General features: G+C 50.8%; 1 protein-coding gene across 1 annotated transcript in view; it reads right to left on the bottom strand.

The window, feature by feature from the left end:
- Positions 1 to 22,399, bottom strand: part of CSMD2 (CUB and Sushi multiple domains 2) — a 350,279-nt gene that overhangs the window by 170,289 nt on the left and 157,591 nt on the right. Inside the window, 2 exon segments of the mRNA XM_048326964.1 lie at positions 4,594 to 4,671; positions 12,093 to 12,205. Coding sequence (XP_048182921.1) covers positions 4,594 to 4,671; positions 12,093 to 12,205 — 191 coding nt within the window.

Below are 22,399 nucleotides of genomic sequence, written 5' to 3'. Positions count from 1 at the left end.
CCAGGTGCCACCATCCTCTCTGGGGTTCCTTCCCTGTCCTCCTACACGCACAGAGGGGACGCCTGTGCTCAGGCAGCTCCCAACGAACGAAAATTCACCTCAGGATGAGGGACACAAAGGGGTTTTATGTCCCAAGGCCATGAGGGAGTGAAGGAAAAGTGCTCCAACTCCTCTTCTTACCCCTAGAACTTGTCCAGAGTGAAACCTCCCTGCTCAGACACACCTGTGAAGTGCCCACCCCCAGCTTCCAGGGCTGCATCCCAACACCTGCGAGCTCCTCCTTGGATAAAAAATCACATTTCCACAGCAAATTCCTCCTCCCATGGTCAAAACCCCCCCCAGACCACCCCTTTTGTGCCCCCCAGAGTGGGCCACTGCTGTCACACCCAGTGATTATTTCCCATATCGGATAAAAACAAAGCCTGGGATTCAAAACTTTGGGAAAAAACAAGGCCCCGGATTCCCAGGAAAACACAGCCCCTGGAGGAGAGTTTATCAGTCCCGCTGCTGAGGCCTAACCCCAGTTCATCCCTCGTTAGCTGGAGATTCATTAACACCTAAAACCACCTGTAGATGAAGCAGAGAACAGGGCAGATGAAGCTGAGCAAGGGGGGAGAGGGAAGATATCTCCATATCCTGGGAGCTGGGGAATTTCCCTTTTAAGGAGAGTGAAAGAAAAGGAGGAGATGGATCGGATGCTCATTTACAGCAACTTCTGTTCTCTGCCTTTTGTTCTGAGCACACATGCACACAAATGCAGCCAGCCCAAAGGTTCTAAACAGGATTTGTCATGCTGAGAACTCGCTGTCAGCACCGTGTTCACCTTCCCAAAGCTTTATCCGTGCTGTGCCATTCCCAAATGAACCCTTCAAGGTTACTGGAAAAAACAACAAATCCCGGAAAATTGGGATGAACTGCTCCCTTTCTGTATTAGAAGCTCAGGAATTCTCTCCCCCAACCATGGGATTGGTTTTCCATCCCGTCATTCTCCTGATTTTTTTCCATTTCTTTCTCCAGGTGCATTCAGTGACAGCCAGTTCCGATGGCTCCGTTTGCCACTGCAATTTGCTGCTAAAATCCTCTTTAGTCCTAGCTCTCTTAATAAAAAAAGTTCACTGAAGGATTCCCAAGGGACAATTTCTCACCAAACTGTGGAACTACAAAACAAAGCAGCACCTAAAAAGCTTTGACAAAGCCCCAACGTTTCTCAGCATGAGATATACACTGAAAGGAGGGGATCCTTTCTCCTGGCAGGAGGGCTGGGAAGGACAGGAATTAGTTGGTTTAAAGGGTTAATCTGTGTGGTCACACCAGGGCTGGGAGTTATTCCATGCAAACTTCTGGGCAAGGTTACAAAAATCAAAAATCCTGAGAGCAGGGAGCTGATTTTGGGGTGCAGGGCTCACCCCAACCAGGTCTTGCTGCATTTCCAACCCCCACAGATCCTTGAGCACCCAAACCCCAGGGATTAAGTGATTCCAGAACCTCAGTGACACTGACCCAGACATGAAACACTCCCAGGTTTAGCAACACCAAGCGCAAAAAGGTCCTGACCCTGGGAAAGACCAATTCCAGCTGCAAACGTTCCACCTGGAGAATTCCAAACCTCCATTTCCCACCTTGTGCTGCCCCAGAACAGCTCCGAAGATGCAGGTCCACAACCCCTCCCAGAACTCCAGAACTCACCAACCATTCCCAGGGTGTCCCACCCAACCCAAGCAAAGCTTCTCCCCCAGCCCAGGGTGGCTCCTGTGTCCCTCACCCAGGGCTGTCCCAGCACCACGGACACTCTCACACCTCCCCCCATCCACAAACTCCCACACACTTGGCTGAGACCTAAAAACTGCTCAACCCCCCCCAAAATGACTTTGCAAAGCAGATTTTGACCGAGCTGGACACGCACAGAATTTCCACTCCTTCATCCCAGCCCTTCCAGTAACCCCACGGGGCCTCCCCACGTGGGCCTCACCCAAACACCACAAAAGCCACTTTGATACTGCTTTGTAAAACCCAAACACCACAATTTTCCCACTGTGGGACCTGGAATATCCCCGTTTACACTCTGCATTCAGCGGCAGAAACAGCCTCCAAAACAAGACCTAAAATTTAAAACTATTTCTTCTACCTGCATTATTTTTCTCTCTGTATTATTTTCCCTCCAGAAGCGATTCAAGCAAGACTTCTCAATAATTTTACTGATGGTGAGCAGTACAAGGCACTTAATTAGGAATTCAAACGAGCACATTCCACTAAAACTGAGCACAACCAGCACCACCCCCCAAAATTCCGTATCTTTATGTGTTTTTTTTTTCCCCTGCAATAACACAAGCAGCTGTTACATCACTGCATTTTGCCTCCACTCAGACACACGGAACACACGGGGTTTAATCTCACCAACCAATCCCAAACGCAAAAACCTCTGCAAGACCTGCAGGATTTAAACCTGGATTCTTCCAGGGAGGAGGATTTTAGGCCAGGTTTTAGCACGTGGAAAGAAAACATTGCTGGTGGGAATAATTGAAAATAAATCAGGGACTTGAAGGTCTTTTCCAACCTTAATGACTTTAGGATTTCATGGCTCAGCTTGAAGTGCTACCAAGAGACACAAGAATTCCTGAACTTCTGGTATTTGAGCCAGAGCCAAGTGGAAATTGCTCTGGGATGGGAAATTCCTTTAAGCAGCCTGTCCCACCTGTGTAATTATCTGGGATGCAGACTCAGCTCATGGAAGTTTGGGAGCATGAGGGGCACGGCCAACCCTGCAAATTCAACAGGGAACAGAGCAGATAAAGCTGTGCAAAAAGCCCCAATTTTCCTGGCGCCATCTCCTCGGGAATCAGCACTTCTGCAGCTGGAAATTCCCTGTGGGAGCAGAAGGCTGCCTGAGATAGGGATAATCAGGGCTGAAAATCCGGACCTCACGGAGAGCAGGGCACGGGGAAGGAGCTGGAGACTCGGGGGGGCAGGGGGGTGACAAGGACCACGCTGGGAATGGGCAGGAATGGGGCCACCATCACCATTCCCATTATTCCAGCCTGAGCTGCCAGCAGCAGGACGAGACTGGAGCTGCCAAGGTGCTGAACTGGCAGCTCTGAGCTGCTGCCCCTGGGGAGAGGATAAACCAGGCAGAGGGAACGAATTCCTACGTTTTCCTCCTTGGAAATGCAGCAGGGCTGGGACAGGGCAGGACCTGCTGGCAAGGGAAGTGCAGGTGCTGTGTCCTCCTCAGCCTCAGCACAATAAAAATGGGTAAAACTGCTCCAAAGGCCCTTCCCAGGAAGGAGAAATGGGAATTCTGTGTATTGTTAATGCCACAATACTTCATTAAACCGATGACTTCAAGCCAGCCATTCATCGCTCCCTCCCCCACATTCCCCAAAATCCAGGACACCCCACTCCAAACACATCCCTCTGTCTCCACGCCAAGCCACGGGTGTTTTCCAACCAAATTTCCCACTCAGTTAAGTGCACTGGGATGTTCATCCCAAGTAATTTCTTCCTGGCAGGGAATGCATCACCCAGCCAGGAACGGGACTCAGAGTTTTCCTTTAAAACGGAATCAATTTTCCCTGGACACGCCCCCAATGTTTTCTGCTCTGGAGATTTTGGGGCTGTTTTTTACCTTGTTGAGCCTTGCTCCCAAAAATCCAGAGCTTCTAAACATTCTCCTGGGAGCTCGGAGGGAGCCCCTCACTCCAGACAGACACTGAGCCACGATTCAGATCCAGACCATTCATTTTTCTGGATTTGGTATCCAAAATCCACCAGAATGAAACATCCAAACCACTCCTCTCTGATGGGGGTAATGGGCTGTGCAAGGAAATGAGCAATTCCAGCCTCTCCCCTAAAACCCATTTGGAAAAATGCTACATCCTGCTCCCACGTGAATCCTTAGTATAAAATATTATAAAATATAAAATATTAACTCCAAGGCAGATTCCCTCCTGTTTTATTTTAGAGTCACCACAAGAGCCCAAGAGTCAGGGACAGAAACCACAGGTTTTGCTCCTGATTTGGGAAGCACCTGATGGGAAGATGGAAGATTTCCCACCTACCGGAGGGAGGCACAGCAGTGACAGGGGACGCTCTGCCCCTGACACACCAACCACCAACCACAACCACTGAAGCCAAAAAAGCAGCACTCTAAACCCAGAACTGGGACTTTTCTGCAGGGAAAAGGGAATAAAACTCAAGTAGAAAAAGGAAGACGCTGCTACTGCCTCGGAAAAGTTTTTTTTTGGTGTTGTTCCTTACCCCTGCTCCTCATTTACAGTGATAACATCAACCCCATTCCCAAAATTCTTTATTTTCCCCACTAAAAGGAGCCCAAAGCCACAACCCCCAGGCTGTCCTGGAGCACAGAACCAACCAAATCCACACACTCCAAGCCCCTTATCCCCCTTCCAGGAGTTAGTAAATGCTTGTGAACAGAGCACCAGGAGGAGGAAGTGATGCAGAAATGCAGGGGGAAGAGAGGAAAAAGCACCCGAACTTGTAAGAGTGGCAGAGTTTTAGAGATTACTGGCAAGTCCGATGGAATGTTCCAGGAGATTGTTATCGAAAAGACAGCGAAGGAAGAGCCAAAAAACTTACACACAGATGTCTTCTGGTTGTTGTCCTTGCTGGGCATGAGCTTCACCCCTCTGGACTTCAGCTCCATCTGCTTCTTGACTGCAGGGATTGGAAACAAAGGAGAGACGAGGAAAAGGTTTAGCTGAGCTCCAGGGATTTTAAAGTTTTCGTTTTAAAGAGAAAACGAAGCTGAAGTTGCGCATCACCCACATCCTGCATCCTTCCAACTTAGCCTGACTCCCCCCCCCGCCAAAGCAGGAGGGATTTATTTTCCATGTTAGGGCTTTGGAGAGGTTTAATCTGAGCATAAAAATGGGGTCCAAGCCCCCTCATCCCTCTGTAACACTAAAAATGGGAGACAGGAAAAAGGGAAGCTCTAAAAAACTTCAGGGATGCTGAGATGAAAATGCTGAGGTGGTCTCCCCCCTGGTTTTCCTGCTGCAGGAATTTATTCCATGAATCCATTATGGAATATCCAGAGCCTTTCCAGGGGAGCACTCACATCCTAGAAACTGCACACATGGTCTGAATAAACAGCAGACTCCAAAAAGCAGGAAAATTGCAGGCAAAACAAAATCAAACCCAGATTATTGGCAAAGGGAAACATCCATCTGGAGCCCCACATCCAAGTGTGACCATTCACTCTCTCCCTGCTGCAAACCTCCACCAGAAGAGGAGAAAAACCAGGAAAGGGAACAAGAATGCCATCCATCTCCAAGAGCCCCATCCTTTCCCAACAGGCAGCTCCCCACGCCAGGGAGCAGCAATTTGTTTTCCTGATGTGGATTTGGCTGCTGCAGCCGAGGCTCCCTCCAGCCCGAGGGTTTGACATAAACCCCACCTGGCAGAACCATCTGGGAGCAGCACAAACACCTGGAATTGGGATAATCCAGCCTTCCCTGGCAGGAATTGGGATAATCCAGCCTTGACTGGCAGGAATTGGGATAGCAGGGCCTTCCCTGGCAGGAATTGGGATAACCCAGCCTTGACTGGCAGGAATTGGGATAGCAGGGCCTTCCCTGGCAGGAATTGGGATAATCCAGCCTTGACTGGCAGGAATTGGGATAGCAGGGCCTTCCCTGGCAGGAATTGGGATAATCCAGCCTTGACTGGCAGGAACTGGGATAATCCAGCCTTCCCTGGCAGGAATTGGGATAACCCGGCCTTGACTGGCAGGAATTGGGATAATCCAGCCTTGACTGGCAGGAATTGGGATAGCAGGGCCTTCCCTGGCAGGAATTGGGATAATCCAGCCTTGACTGGCAGGAATTGGGATAGCAGGGCCTTCCCTGGCAGGAATTGGGATAATCCAGCTTTTCCTGGCAGGAATTGGGATAGCAGGGCCTTCCCTGGCAGGAATTGGGATAATCCAGCTTTTCCTGGCAGGAACTGGGATAGCAGGGCCTTCCCTGGCAGGAATTGGGATAATCCAGCTTTTCCTGGCAGGAACTGGGATAGCAGGGCCTTCCCTGGCAGGAATTGGGATAATCCAGCTTTTCCTGGCAGGAACTGGGATAGCAGGGCCTTCCCTGGCAGGAATTGGGATAATCCAGCTTTTCCTGGCAGGAACTGGGATAGCAGGGCCTTCCCTGGCAGGAATTGGGATAACCCAGCCTTGACTGGCAGGAATTGGGATAGCAGGGCCTTCCCTGGCAGGAATTGGGATAACCCAGCCTTGACTGGCAGGAATTGGGATAGCAGGGCCTTCCCTGGCAGGAATTGGGATAACCTGGCCTTGCCTGTCAGGAATTGGGATAACCCGGCCTTGACTGGCAGGAACTGGGATAATCCAACCTTCCCTGGCAGGAATTGGGATAACAGGGCCTTCCCTGGCAGGAACTGGGATAACCTGGCCTTCCCTGGCAGGAATTGGGATAATCCAGCTTTTCCTGGCAGGAATTGGGATAAGAGGGCCTTCCCTGGCAGGAATTGGGATAGCAGGGCCTTCCCTGGCAGGAATTGGGATAATCCAGCTTTTCCTGGCAGGAACTGGGATAGCAGGGCCTTCCCTGGCAGGCTGGAGCTGATGTGGTTGAAGAGCAGCCTCCCAGCAGAGAGCTCCGTGTCCAAGCCACTTTGTGGGAGCCTCTTCCTGACGAGCCAGCCCTTATCCGCGGAGAAACCCAGCTGGGCTCCCACTTCAAACCCTTTCTCCCCGTGTTCTTCATCTTGTCAGCCTTTCATCCCTAAACGAGCCCATTCCTAAGACAAAGCTGTCAAGAAGAATTACCCATGTAACTAACGAGGGGGTTTTTAATCGTGCGCGCTTCTTTTTTGGGCTTAAAAAAAGCCCGTTTGGAACAGCTGCTGCAGGAGCCTCAGCCAGGGAGAGGCTCCTTGAAGCTCACCTGAGGTGGTGCTTTGAGGGAGATGCTGGGTGCAGCTCTTCACTCATCATCTGCTCCCAGCTTTTGGCTTTCTCTTTAAACAAAGCAGCAATAACTTCAATCTGAGGGCTGCATTAGCTGACAAATATTCATGAGGGAAAGCTGCTGCTGCTCCTCAGCAGCTTCAATTTGTTCAGGGGAGCTGCCTTTTTTCATTAATTGAAGAAGGGAAAACTAATTAACAGCAGGCTGCTGTCAAAGCAAATCGAACTCGTGTTTCTTTTTACTCCAAATCCACCTGCAAGTGCAGCAGGAGGAAAAGAAAGCAGCAGGTTTTGGGATGCCCCGAAGATCCACGTGGATGGGAATCACAGGATATTTCCAGCCTGATCTCAAGGATTTTAATAAATGTGTTATCAGTGGATCAAAGAAAGGATGTGGGGCTACCAAAACTCACATTTTAGGGGTAAAAACCTGTTTCTGCCTCAACTAAAATAGTGACAGACCATCCTGCAGTGATTCTCCAGCTTCTTCCGAGCAAACACAGGGATAACCCCCCCAATCCCAGCCAACATTCCCTACCAGGCAATAAAACCCAGTCAATTCCAAGTTTCCAAGGCTGGATTTGGGCTATGGCAGGGTGTGGACTGGGACTGTGCAGTCTCTGAGTCGCTGCTCTGGGGTTGTGCTTTGGGGCACGATCAGTGACGGAGCAGCTTTATAAAATAATCCCATTTTTGTATTCCCACTGCACATCCCGTTATCCGCTCCCCAGGGAATGTTTCCACTCTCCACACACACACAAAAGCTCAGCTCAGCTGATTTGTGCACGATACAGGGAATTTAGAGGCCAAGCAAAGCTTCCCAAACATTGGTGAACCCCCCCAGGGCTGATGGTGGCACCGTGGATGGGATGAGACATCCTTGGAAAGGTCAACTTTTCCCATCAGGACACAGCAGCCTGCACGGATTTCCCCAGTGCGGAACATCCCAAATCCAGGAGAAGGCAATGGAAGGTGGCAGGGGGTGGAACAAGATGGGCTTCAAAGTCCCTTCCAACCCAAACCATTCCAGGATTCTCTGGCATGGGGAATTCATAATTTAGATACACCCGGGCCTGGAAATTTTTCAGGGACACATTTCTAACCAAGGTTCTCCCAGAGCCACCCCTGCCAGATCCCATCCAACAAACACCCTACTCCAACCCTGTCCCTGATGGAAAACCAATCCCAAAATCCAGAGGCTGAGCTGCATCCCCAGGAAGCGTCTCCTCCCTAATTGCATCGTGTCCCTTTCCAGGATAATTGATAAACAGGGATCACTGCATCCTCTGCTCCTCATCCTTCATTCTGGAGCCGTAATGATGGGAGTCAGGCTTTACAAACGACTCCATTTAGATCAGCAGCAGGCACAATAAAGCACCACTTGTTTCTGGTTTGGTTTGGTTTTTTTTTAATTAAATAAATCAGAACAATTCTCCCACTCCCTGCCCTCAAAAATCCGGTATTTGAAAATCTACTTTGTTTGGCAATTGGAATGTGGAGCAGTACTACAAAGGACTGTGTCAGGATAATTGGATGAACACAAACTCCTGTTTTCTGGAGGGTTTTGCTGCTCACACACATCCAGCAGATCTAATGGAATACTCAGCATCCTGTCAGATTTGAGAGATGACATTACAGAGCTCTGCCAGCGCGGCAGGCAGGCCGGGCTGCTCCTTTCCAACCACTCCATGTTGCTCTAAATGAGAATTTAAGCAGACATTTATTTATTTTTAATTTGGAAAACAGCATTTCAGCAGCAACAACCAAAAAAATCTATTCCGTGAAGCTCTGTTCTCCTTGCTGGGGGAATTGCTGTTAAATCCAGCTCCTGCCTGGATCCTCCTCCCGCTGGGATGATTCAGCAGCTCCAGGGATGCAGCAGGATGCTCACAGCGGTTCTGGTTCTTGGGGGTGAAGAGAAGCCCCCTCGAATACAACTCTTTGGGAAAATCCCTCTTTTGGCAGCCTTAGCAGTGGATCTTTGGGAATCAGAGCCTGCACAAGCACCAGAGTTGCCCAGGAGACTGCACAGGGTTCATGGCAGGAGCTAAAAATCCCTTTGCAGCCCAAGGGGGTGACCCAGGATGAGGAGTGGGAGATCCAAGATAAAGGGTGGGAGATCCAGAATGAGGAGGGGGAAGATCCAGGATGAGGAGTGGGAGATCCAGGATGAGGAGTGGGAGATCAGGATGAAGACGGAAAGATCCAGGATAAAGAGTGGAAGATCCAAGATGAAGAGTGGAAGATCGAAAATGAGGAGGGGAACATGCAGGATGAGGAGGGGGAGATCCAAGATGAAGAGGGGAGATCCAAGAGGAGGAGGGAAAGATCCCAGACGAGAAATGGAAGATCCAAGATGAGATGGGGAACATCCAGGATGAGGAGGGGAAGATCTGTCCAAACTGAAGCCTATCCATGGACAGATCTGTAAATCCAAGCCAGCTGACAGGGCTGGGAGCACCCTGGGATAGTGGAAGGTGCCCATGGCACGGGGTGGAACTGGACGCGATTTAAGGCCCCTGCCAACCTAAACCATTCCAAGATTCCAAGACACCCTCAAAAAGCCATTTGTGTGTCTCACACGTGCCACAGAGAGCTCCCCAGCCCCTCCCTGGCGGAGCCAGCTCTGCTGGGATCTGTCCTGTGCCAAGGCTGGAGCTCATCCCATTTATCTTCCTGCCGGAGGGAAGGGAAGCGGCCGGGGCGGGGAGATCGATAAAAGCTGCAATTATGTGCTGGTAACAATCAGCTCCAGAGCAATTAGGGAGCCAAGTTCTGCCATAAAACATGTGCAGAGAGGGGCAGCAGAGCCAGGGCAGCATTCCCATCTCTCCAGCATCTCTGCAGTTCCAGCCCTGCCCTTCCAGCCCCTCTGACCGGGGAGGACAGGGGACATCTGAGGTGCTGCCACCTCGCCTGACTAGAACACTTCTGTAGTATTTTCTTCCACCTGCAGGCACCTTTATGAAGAGCCAGGATGGGAAGAAAACAATAAAAAAAAAAAATCCTATGCACAGATTTCTCAGAGCCCCTTTGATTTCCTTGCACAGGGAATGGGGAAAAAGCATCTGCAAAGATCAAGATTCACCTTAACGAAAGGGGAAAGGGAAGGGGGAAATATTTAACTCTCCCAGGAAGGGAACGAATTTGCTGTATTCAACAACAACAAAAAAAACCCCCTTTCCACAGCCTGATTGCATCTAACCTGGCTTTTACATTCCTGAAGTGATTTCCAAATGAGGGCACGGATTAGGGAACAGGCAGCGAAGGTGTTCCGCAAAACTCGGGATCAATTGAAACAAGCTGCAAGGGAAATTGTTTTCTTATAGATTATCAGCAAAGCCAGGCCCCGTCCCAGAGGACACAGGGGGTTCATTAATGATGTACAGACACGTCTTTGGGAAACAGACAACAAATTAGAGCCGCCCTAAAGCCTCCCCTCCTTCTCCTGGCCGATGCTGATCCGGCTCTCCTGATGAAAAATGCATTTCAGCTGCTGTGCTTCCCGTGGAATGACACGGCCTGTTTTGTAGGGATTTATCTCCAGTGAAATATTTATGTCCAGGCCAGGTTGCTGGAAGGGTTACAGGAAGGTTTTTAAAGTATCAGCATCTCCTGTCCTACAGATCCTGCTGCCTGCAGACACCTCCCCTTCATCCCAGGGAGCTTTTATTGCTTGGCTGCTTGTTCTGCTTTGTTTTTTAAGCACTGAAAGATAGAAAAAAGCTGCCAAGCTCCACAAAAACCAGCAGGAAAAACGAGGGCAGGTCCCCTCTGGCAGCTGGGCCGAGATCCTGCCTCGATTCCAGCTCAGGAACGGGGAGTTCAGTTCATTTTCACACACTCCATGCCCAGTTCATTCCCTCTGCCAGCACCGCTTCTGCGGCGTGCACGAGAGGAGAACCCCGGACATTTATCTAATCAAGGGGAATTAGAACACTCCTCTTGACTTTCCCATTGAGGGAGAAAGGCTGGCTCAGACAGGTGCTTCGGAGAAAGCAGCGCTCCTGCCAGCCAGGGAAAAGGCACCCCAAGGGAAGCTGCCCTTTCCAGGTGTTTGTGCTGCACAGCAACAACAAAAGGGTTTGGCTTTTTCCCTTGTAATAAAGTCATTTACGGGGTCAAGGAAAGCAGGAAAGTTGAATAATGATGTGGTTCGTGTGCTGAGGCCGTGACAGCACTGCTGAGAACAACCAGGGAGCATCCAAATGGGGCAGCTTTGTGGATTTGTCCAAGGAAAATCCTTTCCCTTTCCCCTGACTCCTCTCCAGAGCTGTGGAACTTCTTCCCAGCAAAAGGAAAAAACCTGCTGAGCTCCACGGAGCCCAGCCTTGGGAGGGGACTGCATGAGGGACTGGATGTCATTCCTGCTCCTTCCTGCTTCACTTCCCCTCTCCTGGATCCTGCCTCCAGAGCCAGCTGCACCCACAACCTCCTTCAAAGTCGTCACAGGAAACGGTGGGAACACTTCCAAGGAATCCACTCAATCCATTCCCGAGACCCTCTGCTCCCACCCCGGGCTGCCACAGCCTCGGAGCAGCATCTTCTCTCCACTGCCAAAGGATCTCCTGTTCCTCAACAGCACCTGAACATCCCAATCCTGAAATCTTTTTATCCCAAACCTGAATTCTCCCCCTGGGAGGGTGGGGAGGGGCTGGGATGGATTTCCCAGAGAAGCTGTGGCTGCCCCTGGAAGTGCCCAAGGCCAGGTTGGATGGGATGGGAATGGATGGGCTTGGAGCTCCCTTCCAACCCAAACCCTCCTGGTATTCCAGAACTTTACAGATTCAGGTGTCACTGCTCTTTTACAGATGGAGAAATGGACTCGGGAAGGAATATTGGGAAGGAATTCCTGCCTGGGAGGGTGAGGAAGTCCTGGCACAGGGTGCCCAGAGAAGCTGGGGCTGCCCCTGGGTCTCTGGCAGTGTCCAAGGCCAGGTTGGACAGGGCTGGGATAGGGAAAGGTGGCACCAGATGGGTTTTAAGGTCCCTCCCAACCCAAACCATTCTGGGGTTGTGTGAAACCCACGCTCTGGGAGATTTCAGCTGGCAAATGAACAGCAGCAGGATCGTGCGGGGAGGCAGCTGTGGATTCCTGGGGAAGCTGGGATGGGCAAGGCCAGGCAAGGGCATTCATTTATTCCTCTACCTTGGTACTGGGCGCTGAAGCCCTTCTGCCTGTGGTTGCCGTCGGAGGTGAAGTGCAGCCGCAGCCAATTCTTACTGCTGATCACGGGGGCCGGCAAATTCATCCCGGTGAACCTGCAGGAGAGCAAGGAGCCACGTCAGCATCCCGGGAGTCACACCCCAAACCCGGCTCTCCAGGCCATCCTCCTCCCCCGGGAATTCGGGAACTCCTCCGTGGGCACCATGGAGGACTCCTCCGTGCTCCAGGAGAGCACCCCCTGCCCCACGGGGGCTTCCAGCCTCTCATTCCTGCTGGGATTCCCATCTGAGAGCTCCATGGTTGTCACTGCAGGGGTTTCCATTCTTTTTCCTAAGGCAAAGAACATTCCCAAGCTTATTCAGTTCCCTTCCTCACACTTGGTGAACCCACGACAAAAAACTCTGTTTAGTTTAACTCAGGAAGGGAAAGGATGGCAAAAACCTCCTTGATTTTGATTTTATTTATGACCTGTCCCAACCTGAGGAAGATTCCAGCCAGCCACCAAGGTGGGAAGCTCCAGAACCCAGCAACCGCCCTTCAAAACTCTTTATCATTTTATTTCCTTCTAAAATACGAGGCTCTTTGCTTCATTAAACTCCAGCTCACAATTCCTGGCTGACTTTTATCCCAAGCCAAGTTTTAGACTGGAACACAACATTTTTCCCAAGTCACAGCACTTGGACTGAGGTCCACAGCGGTGACATCCACCATGGTGGGGACCCCACCAGGAGCAAAGCTCTCATGGAACCTTGCTCCTGTTCACGAAAGTTCATTATTTTAATCCCCAACTATCACTTATTTAATTACTGCCATTCCAACACCTTTTATTGCCATTCCAAGACCCATTATTGCCATTCCAACACCCCTGGTTTTTTAGGTGAAGGCAAAAGGATCCTGGGAATCTCCTCCATCCAGAGGATAATTCAGATTTGATTCTTAAACATTTTTTAGCAGCAGATCTCACAGCCCACGGAGCATATGAAGAGCCCTTCAGTCACCCAGCGCCTCCAGAGGTGACCTCAGCTCCTCCAAGTGGGATCCAGGCTGGAATTGGCAGCACTAATTAATGCAGAGGGGCTGCCCCGTGGCCCCGTTAATGAGCTGCAGGGTGATTAGGCTGCAGAACTAACGCATCTCTGCCGCCTACAGTACGATCCAAAGGCTGGATTATCCCGTGCCTGGATCCTGCAGCGCTCAGAGCGGGACTGGAACATTTTAAAACTGGGCTTTCAGGTTGTTCCCAACCATTTCTCCATCGATTATTTCCATCTCTGGTGCCAGGAAGGCGAGGTGGTGCAGAAACAGGTTCTCTGTGGCTTTTTGCCATCCTTGGGAGACTCCAAGGCAGCTGAACCGACTGAATTGGGAACTTTCTCATATAACCAAGGTCAAACAAACAGATTTGGGGCTGAGATCAAACATGGGATGCCTCAAACCGATCCTGAGGAAGTTCCCCTGGCTGGTTGTTATGGCAACAGCCTTAAACTTAATATTCCCACCCCCCCAGGGCCCTGTCACTGTTCACTCCGCATCAGCAGTCAAACCCCTCATAAATAATCTTCAGCTATGCAGAGCCAAATTTCCCTTTCACAGCTGTAATTCAACGGCCTGAGATAAAAATGAGACAACAATAAACCAAAGCTGCCTGAACGAGGCTCAGTTTCTCCTGTCCCCCCTCCCTTTTTCTGTTTTTAATCAGCACATCCCTGAAGGGTGGATTCAGCAGCCTGAGAACTGGGATCCACTGAGACAGGCACTTCATCTCCACAGGCTCATGGAATCATTAAGGTTGGAAAAGACCTCCAGGATCACCAAATCCAGGCCCTCCTGAGCCTCCTCTTCTCCAGGCTGAGCCCCCCCAAGTTCCCCTTCCAGAAGTGACTTTCCAGATCCACCCCACCACGAACTTCCAAGGATCCCAAATGCTTGAACTGTTCGAATTCCACCAGCCCAGTGAATGAACACTTGGAAAATCAATTGGAAAACATCAATGGATGGCACTTCCTGCTGCCTTTGAACAGCAGGAAAAATTCCTGAAGGCAAAACCAGGAGAGGGGACAAAAAATCCATCACAGTCCCGGTGCTCTGCACCCACGGAAGATTTAGGGAGAAGGAAAACCTTTCCCTGACTTTCCTGCATGGGAATTTTCCTCAGCTCCACGTGCCACTTGCTCAAGACATCGACAGCTTTTGGAAAGGGTGAAATCAGCCAAGAAATCCCCACCAGCTCCTCACTTCCAGGCACAGCCTGTCAGACTCACACACACCACCTCTGCTCCCTCCAAAGCTCCCTCTTCTCTCCCCTTTCTCATCTGAAATCCAGCAGCAGAACTGCAGGATGAAGGACTCCATCCCTAAAAGGATGGAAATTTTCCCACCCAATCTGCCCAGCCCCAGACTGGGTGGGAAAAGGGGTTAAAATGCTCTGGATAAGAAATGCCATGGCTGGAGCTCAGCATTCCACAGAAAACTCTGTGCCCACCTGCAGCCTTTCACCAGGAGGCTCCCACAGGTTTAAAATAATCACTAGAGGGCATGAATAGTTAATTGATAATGGAATATTTAATTACAGTTGCACAGCCTCGCCATGCAAATGTCCTGGCTGCTGTGGAGGGATCCCAGAGGGAGTGGGAAGGATGCTCAGCTGGGAGGAGAATCAGGAAACCAGGGAATCATCCCAAATCACCAAGCAGGGGCTTGGGGACAGGGCAGGTGGGTCCCACAGGCACTGGGCAGGGTGACAGCGGCCACACAAGGGCTGTGACAAGCTGGGGACACACAGGAGCCCGGCTCTGCACCACCAACCCCTCAGAGCCACAGGAGCTTTCCCGAGACACCCAACTCCATCTCCAGGAGAACACCGGAATCCCAGGAATTCCATTAGACCTGGAAACACCCAGGGATGACTAAAGGGAGCTCCGAGTCCCCTCCACCTTCCCAGCACTCTCTGCACCACGGGGGGTGCTCGGAATTCCCAGCACTCCCCATTAACCCAATCAGTAATGGGGTTTCTGATAGGGGCCTGGCAATAAAACCCCTTTCTCCCGGCCCTCTGCCACTGTGCTCCTCAGTATTCCAGACTTCTCCTTTTTCTCTGATTTGATTTAATGCCCATTAAATCTGAAAACCTCTTCCAGCCTCTGTCCATGTCCCCCTTCCTGCCATCACCAGGACATGGAAAATCATCCCAGAATCATGGAATGGTTTGGGTTGGAAGGGACCTTAAGGCTCACCCAGTCCCACCCCTGTCATGGGCAGGGACACCTCCCACTGACCCAGGCTGCTCCAAGCCCTGTCCCACCTGGCCTTGGACACTTCCAGGGATGGGCAATCACTTAATATTGATACAAATCTGATCAAATTTCAAGTGACTTCAACATCAGACACCCAGCACACAGAAATCAATGCTCAGGAAATACAGGAACTCCTGGAACTGCCTGAAGAGCATCAAAACCCCCTCAGTGGCAGTGAAAATTTAAAAATATGGGTTTTTTTCTGGATGTCTGAGCCCAATTTATCTCCTCCTGCAATTCAAGCTCGTGGTGGAGGAACAGATTTTAGGTTTTCACCCCGTGGTTCTTTGTGGCACAGAGAAACAGGAGCACGCCGGGAGCTTTCCATCCCTCCTGCTGCACCCACTCCTGGATTTATTTCCCTCTCTGACCACCCTAAGTGCCATGAAAAGCAGCCAGCCATCCCCCCAGGACACCAATCCCCACAGAAATGCTGCTGTGCCTCCCACGGTGCTCCCAAAGCCATTCCTGCCCTGGCAGGAGCTGTGGGTCCGTCCCTCCCGCTCCCTCAGAACCATCCTTGTGCTTTCCTGGGCATGGTGGGATTTGGTTGGACTTGATGACCTTGGAAGTCTTTTCCAATGATTCCACGACCAGCAGGATTTCAGGATTTTCCTCTTTATTTTCGTCGTTTCCTTTGCTGTCACTGCCCTGTCCCCAAGCCCCACCTGAACTCTGCTCAGCCTGAGGAAAAAACTTCATCTCAAGCAACAGATTTTACCCCAAATCCTTTCCAGCAGCGTTTTTAACCCGGGATATTTTTCCCTTGAGTGGCACCGAAACCTCCACATTAAACCCAATTCCTTTCTTGCAGAACACAGAGGGGTTAACGCCATCAAAACTCCTCTTTTTTGAGAGAAAGCACTGAAGTGTGGCCTTCTCAACTCTTTTCTTTATTCCTTTCCTTGCTCTCGCATTTCCCACCGAATCCAGGCATTAAATATTTATCCCATTCCCATCCCAGGCACAATTAGTATGGCTGTACATGCATGGCACTGATTACTCTGCATTCACGTCCCATTATCTATTTACAACCCCAATTCCTGCTTTCATTTGTTTCCACACAGAGAGGAAGAAAAGGAAAAGGGGGGAAAAAAAAAAAATCAATGAAGTGTCACAAAGTGAGGCAGAAGCTCCGGAGGAGCAGCAGGAGATGCTTGCACACAGATTTGAAGCACCCTGAAATTAATCCAATCATGCATTTGGCCATTAGTTCTTCTTAAATGCACCCAAACACAGTGAGAATTCCTGGTGTGGATGCTGCAAACCAGTGCAGGAGTCAAAGGTCAGGAATTCCAGCTGCAATCCCGTTATTTCAAGTGAAATATGTGGAGAGGATGGATTTAAACATCAACTTGAATTGCCCAGAATCGGGGTGCAGTCCAACACCAGCTTCAAACAAAAGCAAAGGGCATCACTGGGGATGTTTTATCTTCTCCTCCCTCCCCCCCCTCCAAGAACTGCTTTTGTTGATTTAATTAAACCTCTGTGTTAATTTTATTTCTCTTTTTTTTGGTTTGTCACCCCCTTGGATCTCTGCTGATAAGCCCTGACATCAGCCAGGATCCTGGGTCCTCCTGGAGCCTCCACCACAAATTCTGGGTGAATCTCCCTGATACTTCATCTTCCTGGACTTGGCTCTGCCTTTTCCTGCCCTGGCTGTGTTTAACCCAAAGTGAGACCCACTGGAGTGGCGGGGGGGGGGGAGGAGGAGGAGGAGGAGGAGGAGGAGGAGGAAGAGGAGGAGGAAGAGGAGGAAGAGGAGGAAGAGGAGGAAGAGGAGGAGGAGGAGGAAGAGGAGGAGGAGGAGGAGGAAGAGGAGGAGGAAGAGGAGGAGGAAGAGGAGGAGGAAGAGGAGGAAGAAGAGGAGGAAGAAGAGGAGGAAGAAGAGAAGGAAGAGGAGGAAGAAGAGGAGGAAGAAGAGGGGAGATTCCAGCAGCATTCCCATGGATGGAGAAGTCACAGCTCGCAGTTAACAGGAAATCCAAGGAGAAGAACACCCCTGGATCACCTCCACCTCTGGAAATGTTCCAGGCCAGGTTGGACAGGGCTCGGAGCAGCCTGGGATAGTGCAAGGTGTCCCTGCCCATGGATGGGGTGGGACTGGATGGGATTTAAGGTCCTTTCCAACCCAAGCCATTGTGGAATTCCACGACTCACACTGGATTCAGCGCTGTGGACGTTCAGTTTAACCAGAATTGTTGAGGGCACAGAACTGAGCCCAAGCCCCAGCACCCCCAGTTTCTCTCCAGAGCCCCATCCCCAGCCCAGCCAGAGCCTCCTTTTCCCTCCCATCCTTCATTCCACAGCCCCATCCTGCCAATTCCGGGATTCATTTCCCTCTCAGTGCAGCTCAGGGACACCTCTCAGCAGCTCTTGATCTCCCTGTGTGTTATTATTCACTTCACCTGTATTTTTAACTTTTCATCCAAACCTCTCCTCAAATCATCAGGAGAGCTGTACCATTAATTCTGAACATCTTACTGGAGCTTGTCTGCTCTCTTAAACAAAATATACTTAAGCACCTCTGGACCTCATTTTCTGGTCACAGGAGACGTCTCCTCACAATGGACTTTCACAAGGAAAATGAATAATTAGATCCAGTTATTGTTCCTCCTTTCGTGCTGCAGGGATGGGAGGAGCACACCTGCATCTTAACTCTGCTCCAGAGCCTGGAAGTGGCTCAGGACGGGCAGGGAGAGATCCCAAATCACCCCACGTCTTGGGAAGCGGCAGGTTTGGGACATGTAAGCCCTCTGATTATAGGGAATTCTGTAAAAAACCACTCCATAAACAAGGAGAAGGAACTTCTGGGACCAATCAAGGCAGGGATTTCCCTTGGAAGGATGTGCCCCTTCCAGGCTTCCCAGTCCCCCTCCTTCACTGGAATGTTTTTAAGACTGGAATTCCCTACTGGAATATTTTTAAGACCCATCTTAACCCCAAGGATGGATTTAACCAAGCTTCTTCCTGCAGGAGGAGCAGTGCACTCCTCATTTCCCCAAAAAGAAGGGGAATTTCCTTAAGGACGGGCTATTTCCAGCTGGGAGTGTGGAAAACTTCCTGACATGTTCACACCACCCCCCCCCCCCCCCACCCCGCCCCAGACTCCAGGGAATCCAGTGGCTCCAGATCCTGATGGAAAGGACAGAACGGGACAGGTTTGCTTCAAATCAATCCAGTCCAAAAAAACGCCACCAGCGCTGAGCCAGAACCCTTGGACTGGAAATGAAGGAATTCTCCTGATCTGGGCTTAGTCTCAGCCTTAAACCCAGGCTGCAGCTTAAGGGTAAATCCTTCAGGAGTAACTTTTGGCCTCCACCCCTCTGCCCTTGTTGTTTCCTTCCTCAGAACTCCGGTGATGTGGTAACAGCAGAAATCGCTCCCAAAGCTTCCACTTCCAGGGATGCCTGTCCCTGCTCCTTCCAGAAGCTGCTGCTGGAAGGGGAAATCCCATTAATTCACCCCCCCACTTCCCTTTTCCTTCTTTTTCCCTTGTATTCCCTCAAAAGGTGAAAGTGTTTCCGAGCAGCAGCAAAACTTCCATCGTCGACAGCATCTTCAAATCTTGCTCTTTCCCACAGAAATTTGCTGGCTGGAACCAAATCAATCCCTTTTTTTCATTTTTTTCTTCTTTTTGCAGGAACTTTTGCACTGGAGCTCTTAATTCTTCATTTTTTATGTGGCATTTCCCCAGCTCATCTTTGAAGGAGCAGAAACCGAATCCTTGGCTGATTTGGGGCGATGGAGCTCAACTGGAGCCAAAGCCAAACAATTTCCACTGTCCAGGGGGCCTGATAATCTCATTTTTCTGCTGTTTTCCTTCCCCTCTGAAATGTTTCAAAATTATCTCAGGCTGAATTCCCCTGGATCTCTGTTCGGGTTTAATTTCGCTTTAATGAGAAGTGACTCAATGGTCCACAGGCATTTCTGGAACTGTCACAGCTGAGCAACCCAACAGGTGAAAGTGTCTCGGAGGGCTTTTTATTACATTTAGCAGTGATTTATGCACAAACCCGCCCACTGTGGATTAGTTTTTCTTGGATTTCATGGACATTCCACACATTTATACACACAGGCAATGGGTATCCATGTTAGATATAAAAAGAGCAACGAGCTCATCTCGGAGGCAAGTATTTCCCAGGCATTCAGAAAATTCAGATTTTTAGTTTTAGAGTGAAAACCTCTTTAACCCAAAGGCACAGCTTCCCATGGAGCAAAATGCAGCTGGGGCAGAAAGGTGATTGCAAAGCATTGAGCTGGCCACGAACACAGAAATGTTCCCTGTTTTCACCCTAATGCAGCTAAAATCCCATCAGAGCTTCGAGTGCAGGACGTTCCCGAGGTCACACCAAAGGTCTGGACTTCAAAGCTGCGCCTGAGTAATTCTGAGATGCTTCAGAAGGGACGCGGCCGGTGCCAAGCCTGAAAGGAGAGGGGGTTCCTGCCAGGAGCCAGCTTTGTTCTGCACTCAGGTTGGACATCAGGAGGTTGGAAATTCCAGGAGGAATTTCCTCATGGAGAGGGTGGTCAGGCCTTGGAACTGCCCAGGGAGGTTTGGAGCCGCCATCCCCGGAGGTGTCCAAGGAAGGGCTGCACGTGGCACTCAGCGCTCTGGGCTGGGGACAAGAACTGGTCCCAGGTTGGATCTGATGATCCTGGAAGGCTTTTCCAACCTCAGTTATCCTGGAAAGGAAAACAGGGTCCTGCACAACACCTGTGCCAGTGCTGCATCCGCAGGGAGACCGCTGGACCCCCTGCAAATGGGGACAGAAAGGGCTGCCCTCGATTAATTAATAAAATAATGACTCCCACACTCGCTGCTAATTAAAGAGACAATAAATTTCCAATCAAAAGAAGTCAAGTGACAGAACCCAGGTGCTTCCCACGACACTCCCACCCTGAAACCAGCGCTTGGTTCCAGTCACAGCACGCCGAGGTGACAAACACGATTATAACGATTCCATTCAGGAGCAAACAGCCCCTCATTCAGCACAACAGAAGGAAGGCGAATGCGACTGAGGCTCGCTAATGCTGCATCGCACATCCCCCCCGAAAGCTGCTACAGCTTTATTAGAATTTCCTCGGAAGCCTCGCTGCTATCAGGGCTGCAGAGATTGTTTTCCCCGGGCAGGCAAAGGGAGATGTGCTGATAAGGAGCCGGGCTGTGTTTATCACCGGATAAATAACACCAGCCGCAGCCCTCCGTGCGGGCTCACTCGCGGCTTTGTCACCCTAACAATGCACTTAAATTCCATTAAACCTGGAGTTTTATTGACAAACGAGGCTGGCGGGGCAGCGAGGGGGGATGTTTCATCCCGCTAAAATCTGCAGAGGGAGCCCAAGGAGCTGAAAGGGGAAATTCTGGAGCTCCAGCCTGGCGGTTTCCCAGCTCGCCGGGCACTGGAGTCGCTCCCTTTGGGAAGCGGTGCACAGCGAGGTCACCTCAGCTGCGCTCCCGGACACGCAGGAAGGACCGAGCTGATCCCGGCTGCCTCCGTGATGTCACATTAATAATGGAAGAGGCTCGCTGGAAGTGACAATCGGCACCTTGGTCACAGCAGGCACGGGCTCAGCCCTGTCCCTCCTGCAGCTCTGCTCGTGTCCGGCATCCATGAGACACTCGGGGGGGAAAGGGACGCGGCCACCCCTGCTGCCGTCACCTCTCAGCTCCAGAAGGAAAAGCACCTTGAGGAAAGAGGGGGAAAGGAAGGGATCACATTGCAAAAGATCTCTGAAGTCGCCGAGGATGCCACCACATCAAGGGTTTCAGGCACAAGTCACCTGTCACACCCTATAGGTGCCACCTCTGAACACTCTCCTCTCCTCTCCTCTCCTCTCCTCTCCTCTCCTCTCCTCTCCTCTCCTCTCCTCTCCTCTCCTCTCCTCTCCTCTCCTCTCCTCTCCTCTCCTCTCCTCTCCTCTCCTCTCCTCTCCTCTCCTCTCCTCTCCTCTCCTCTCCTCTCTCCTCTCCTCTCCTCTCTCCTCTCCTCTCCTCTCCTCTCTTTTTTCATTTGTTTCTGCAGTTTCTACAAATCTCTTTTACAGCGCAGCAAAAAACGTCACAGAGACCGGGAGAAAACAAGATTTGGGAAGTGCAACTCGGATTCCTGGCAGCTCCATGAAAAACCTGCTCGAATTCCAGCAGTCGCAGCTGTAGGAACGACAAGGGAATGCAAAGCAGCCTCGGGAAGAAGGAGAGCAGAACCTGGGAGTTCTCCGGAGCAAGGAGTGATTTTCTGGCTCACCTCTGGCACCGTGGGATGGGAATGTCATTGGAGTTTTACGATCAGCTCCACGCTGATGATAAATAACGGCCCCAAGTCCCCCAAATGCTGAAACCCCCCTTTGGGGGCACAGAGTTTCTGCCTCCCTTTTAGAGCTGAGGGGAACTGAGGGGCTGTGACCAGGGGAGGTGACAAAGCCCCGGGGACAGGTGTAAGCCAGGCCTAATGGTGCTGCCTGCAGGCAAAAGCCTGGACTAATCCAGTCCCTGACCATTGCCACCAGTTCCTCCAGCACAGGCTCCGACTGATGACAGCAACAGCATGTCCTGTCCTCCCACCACCTCCTCCACCTCAGAACAGGCTGAAGCTTGTATTTATTTTTACTTTTATTTATTTTTAGTTGATTTATGAAGCTGGAGCGATGGCAACACCCACAGCCCACCCGGATTCCTGACCTGGTGCTGAGCTCTGACCGTGCCGGGAGTTCTCCTGTGCTCAGACCACGAAAAATTCCTGCCTGGGGACAGAAAGATGGGAAGGCTCCACCACTTGTGGAGAATGAAGAACCCACATTCCCAAGTTTCCACAGACAGAGCAATTTGAACTCTCAGTGTCAGGGCTGTTTTACTCTGTCACTTCCAGCTGTAGCTGGGTTTGGGAGCAGAATTCCCCTTGCAAAGAGCTCGGTGGAACCATCTGCTTGTTTACTCCAGATCCGAATTTCGCACCACGGCCACGGCTGAGGGAAAGCTGAGCAGTGGCTTCCAGC

This window comes from Corvus hawaiiensis, chromosome 23 (genome assembly GCF_020740725.1).
Source record: "Corvus hawaiiensis isolate bCorHaw1 chromosome 23, bCorHaw1.pri.cur, whole genome shotgun sequence".
NCBI classification, from domain to species: domain Eukaryota; kingdom Metazoa; phylum Chordata; class Aves; order Passeriformes; family Corvidae; genus Corvus; species Corvus hawaiiensis.
The sequence above is the reverse complement of the archived record's forward strand: the minus strand, read 5'-3'. Positions and strand labels throughout refer to the sequence as shown.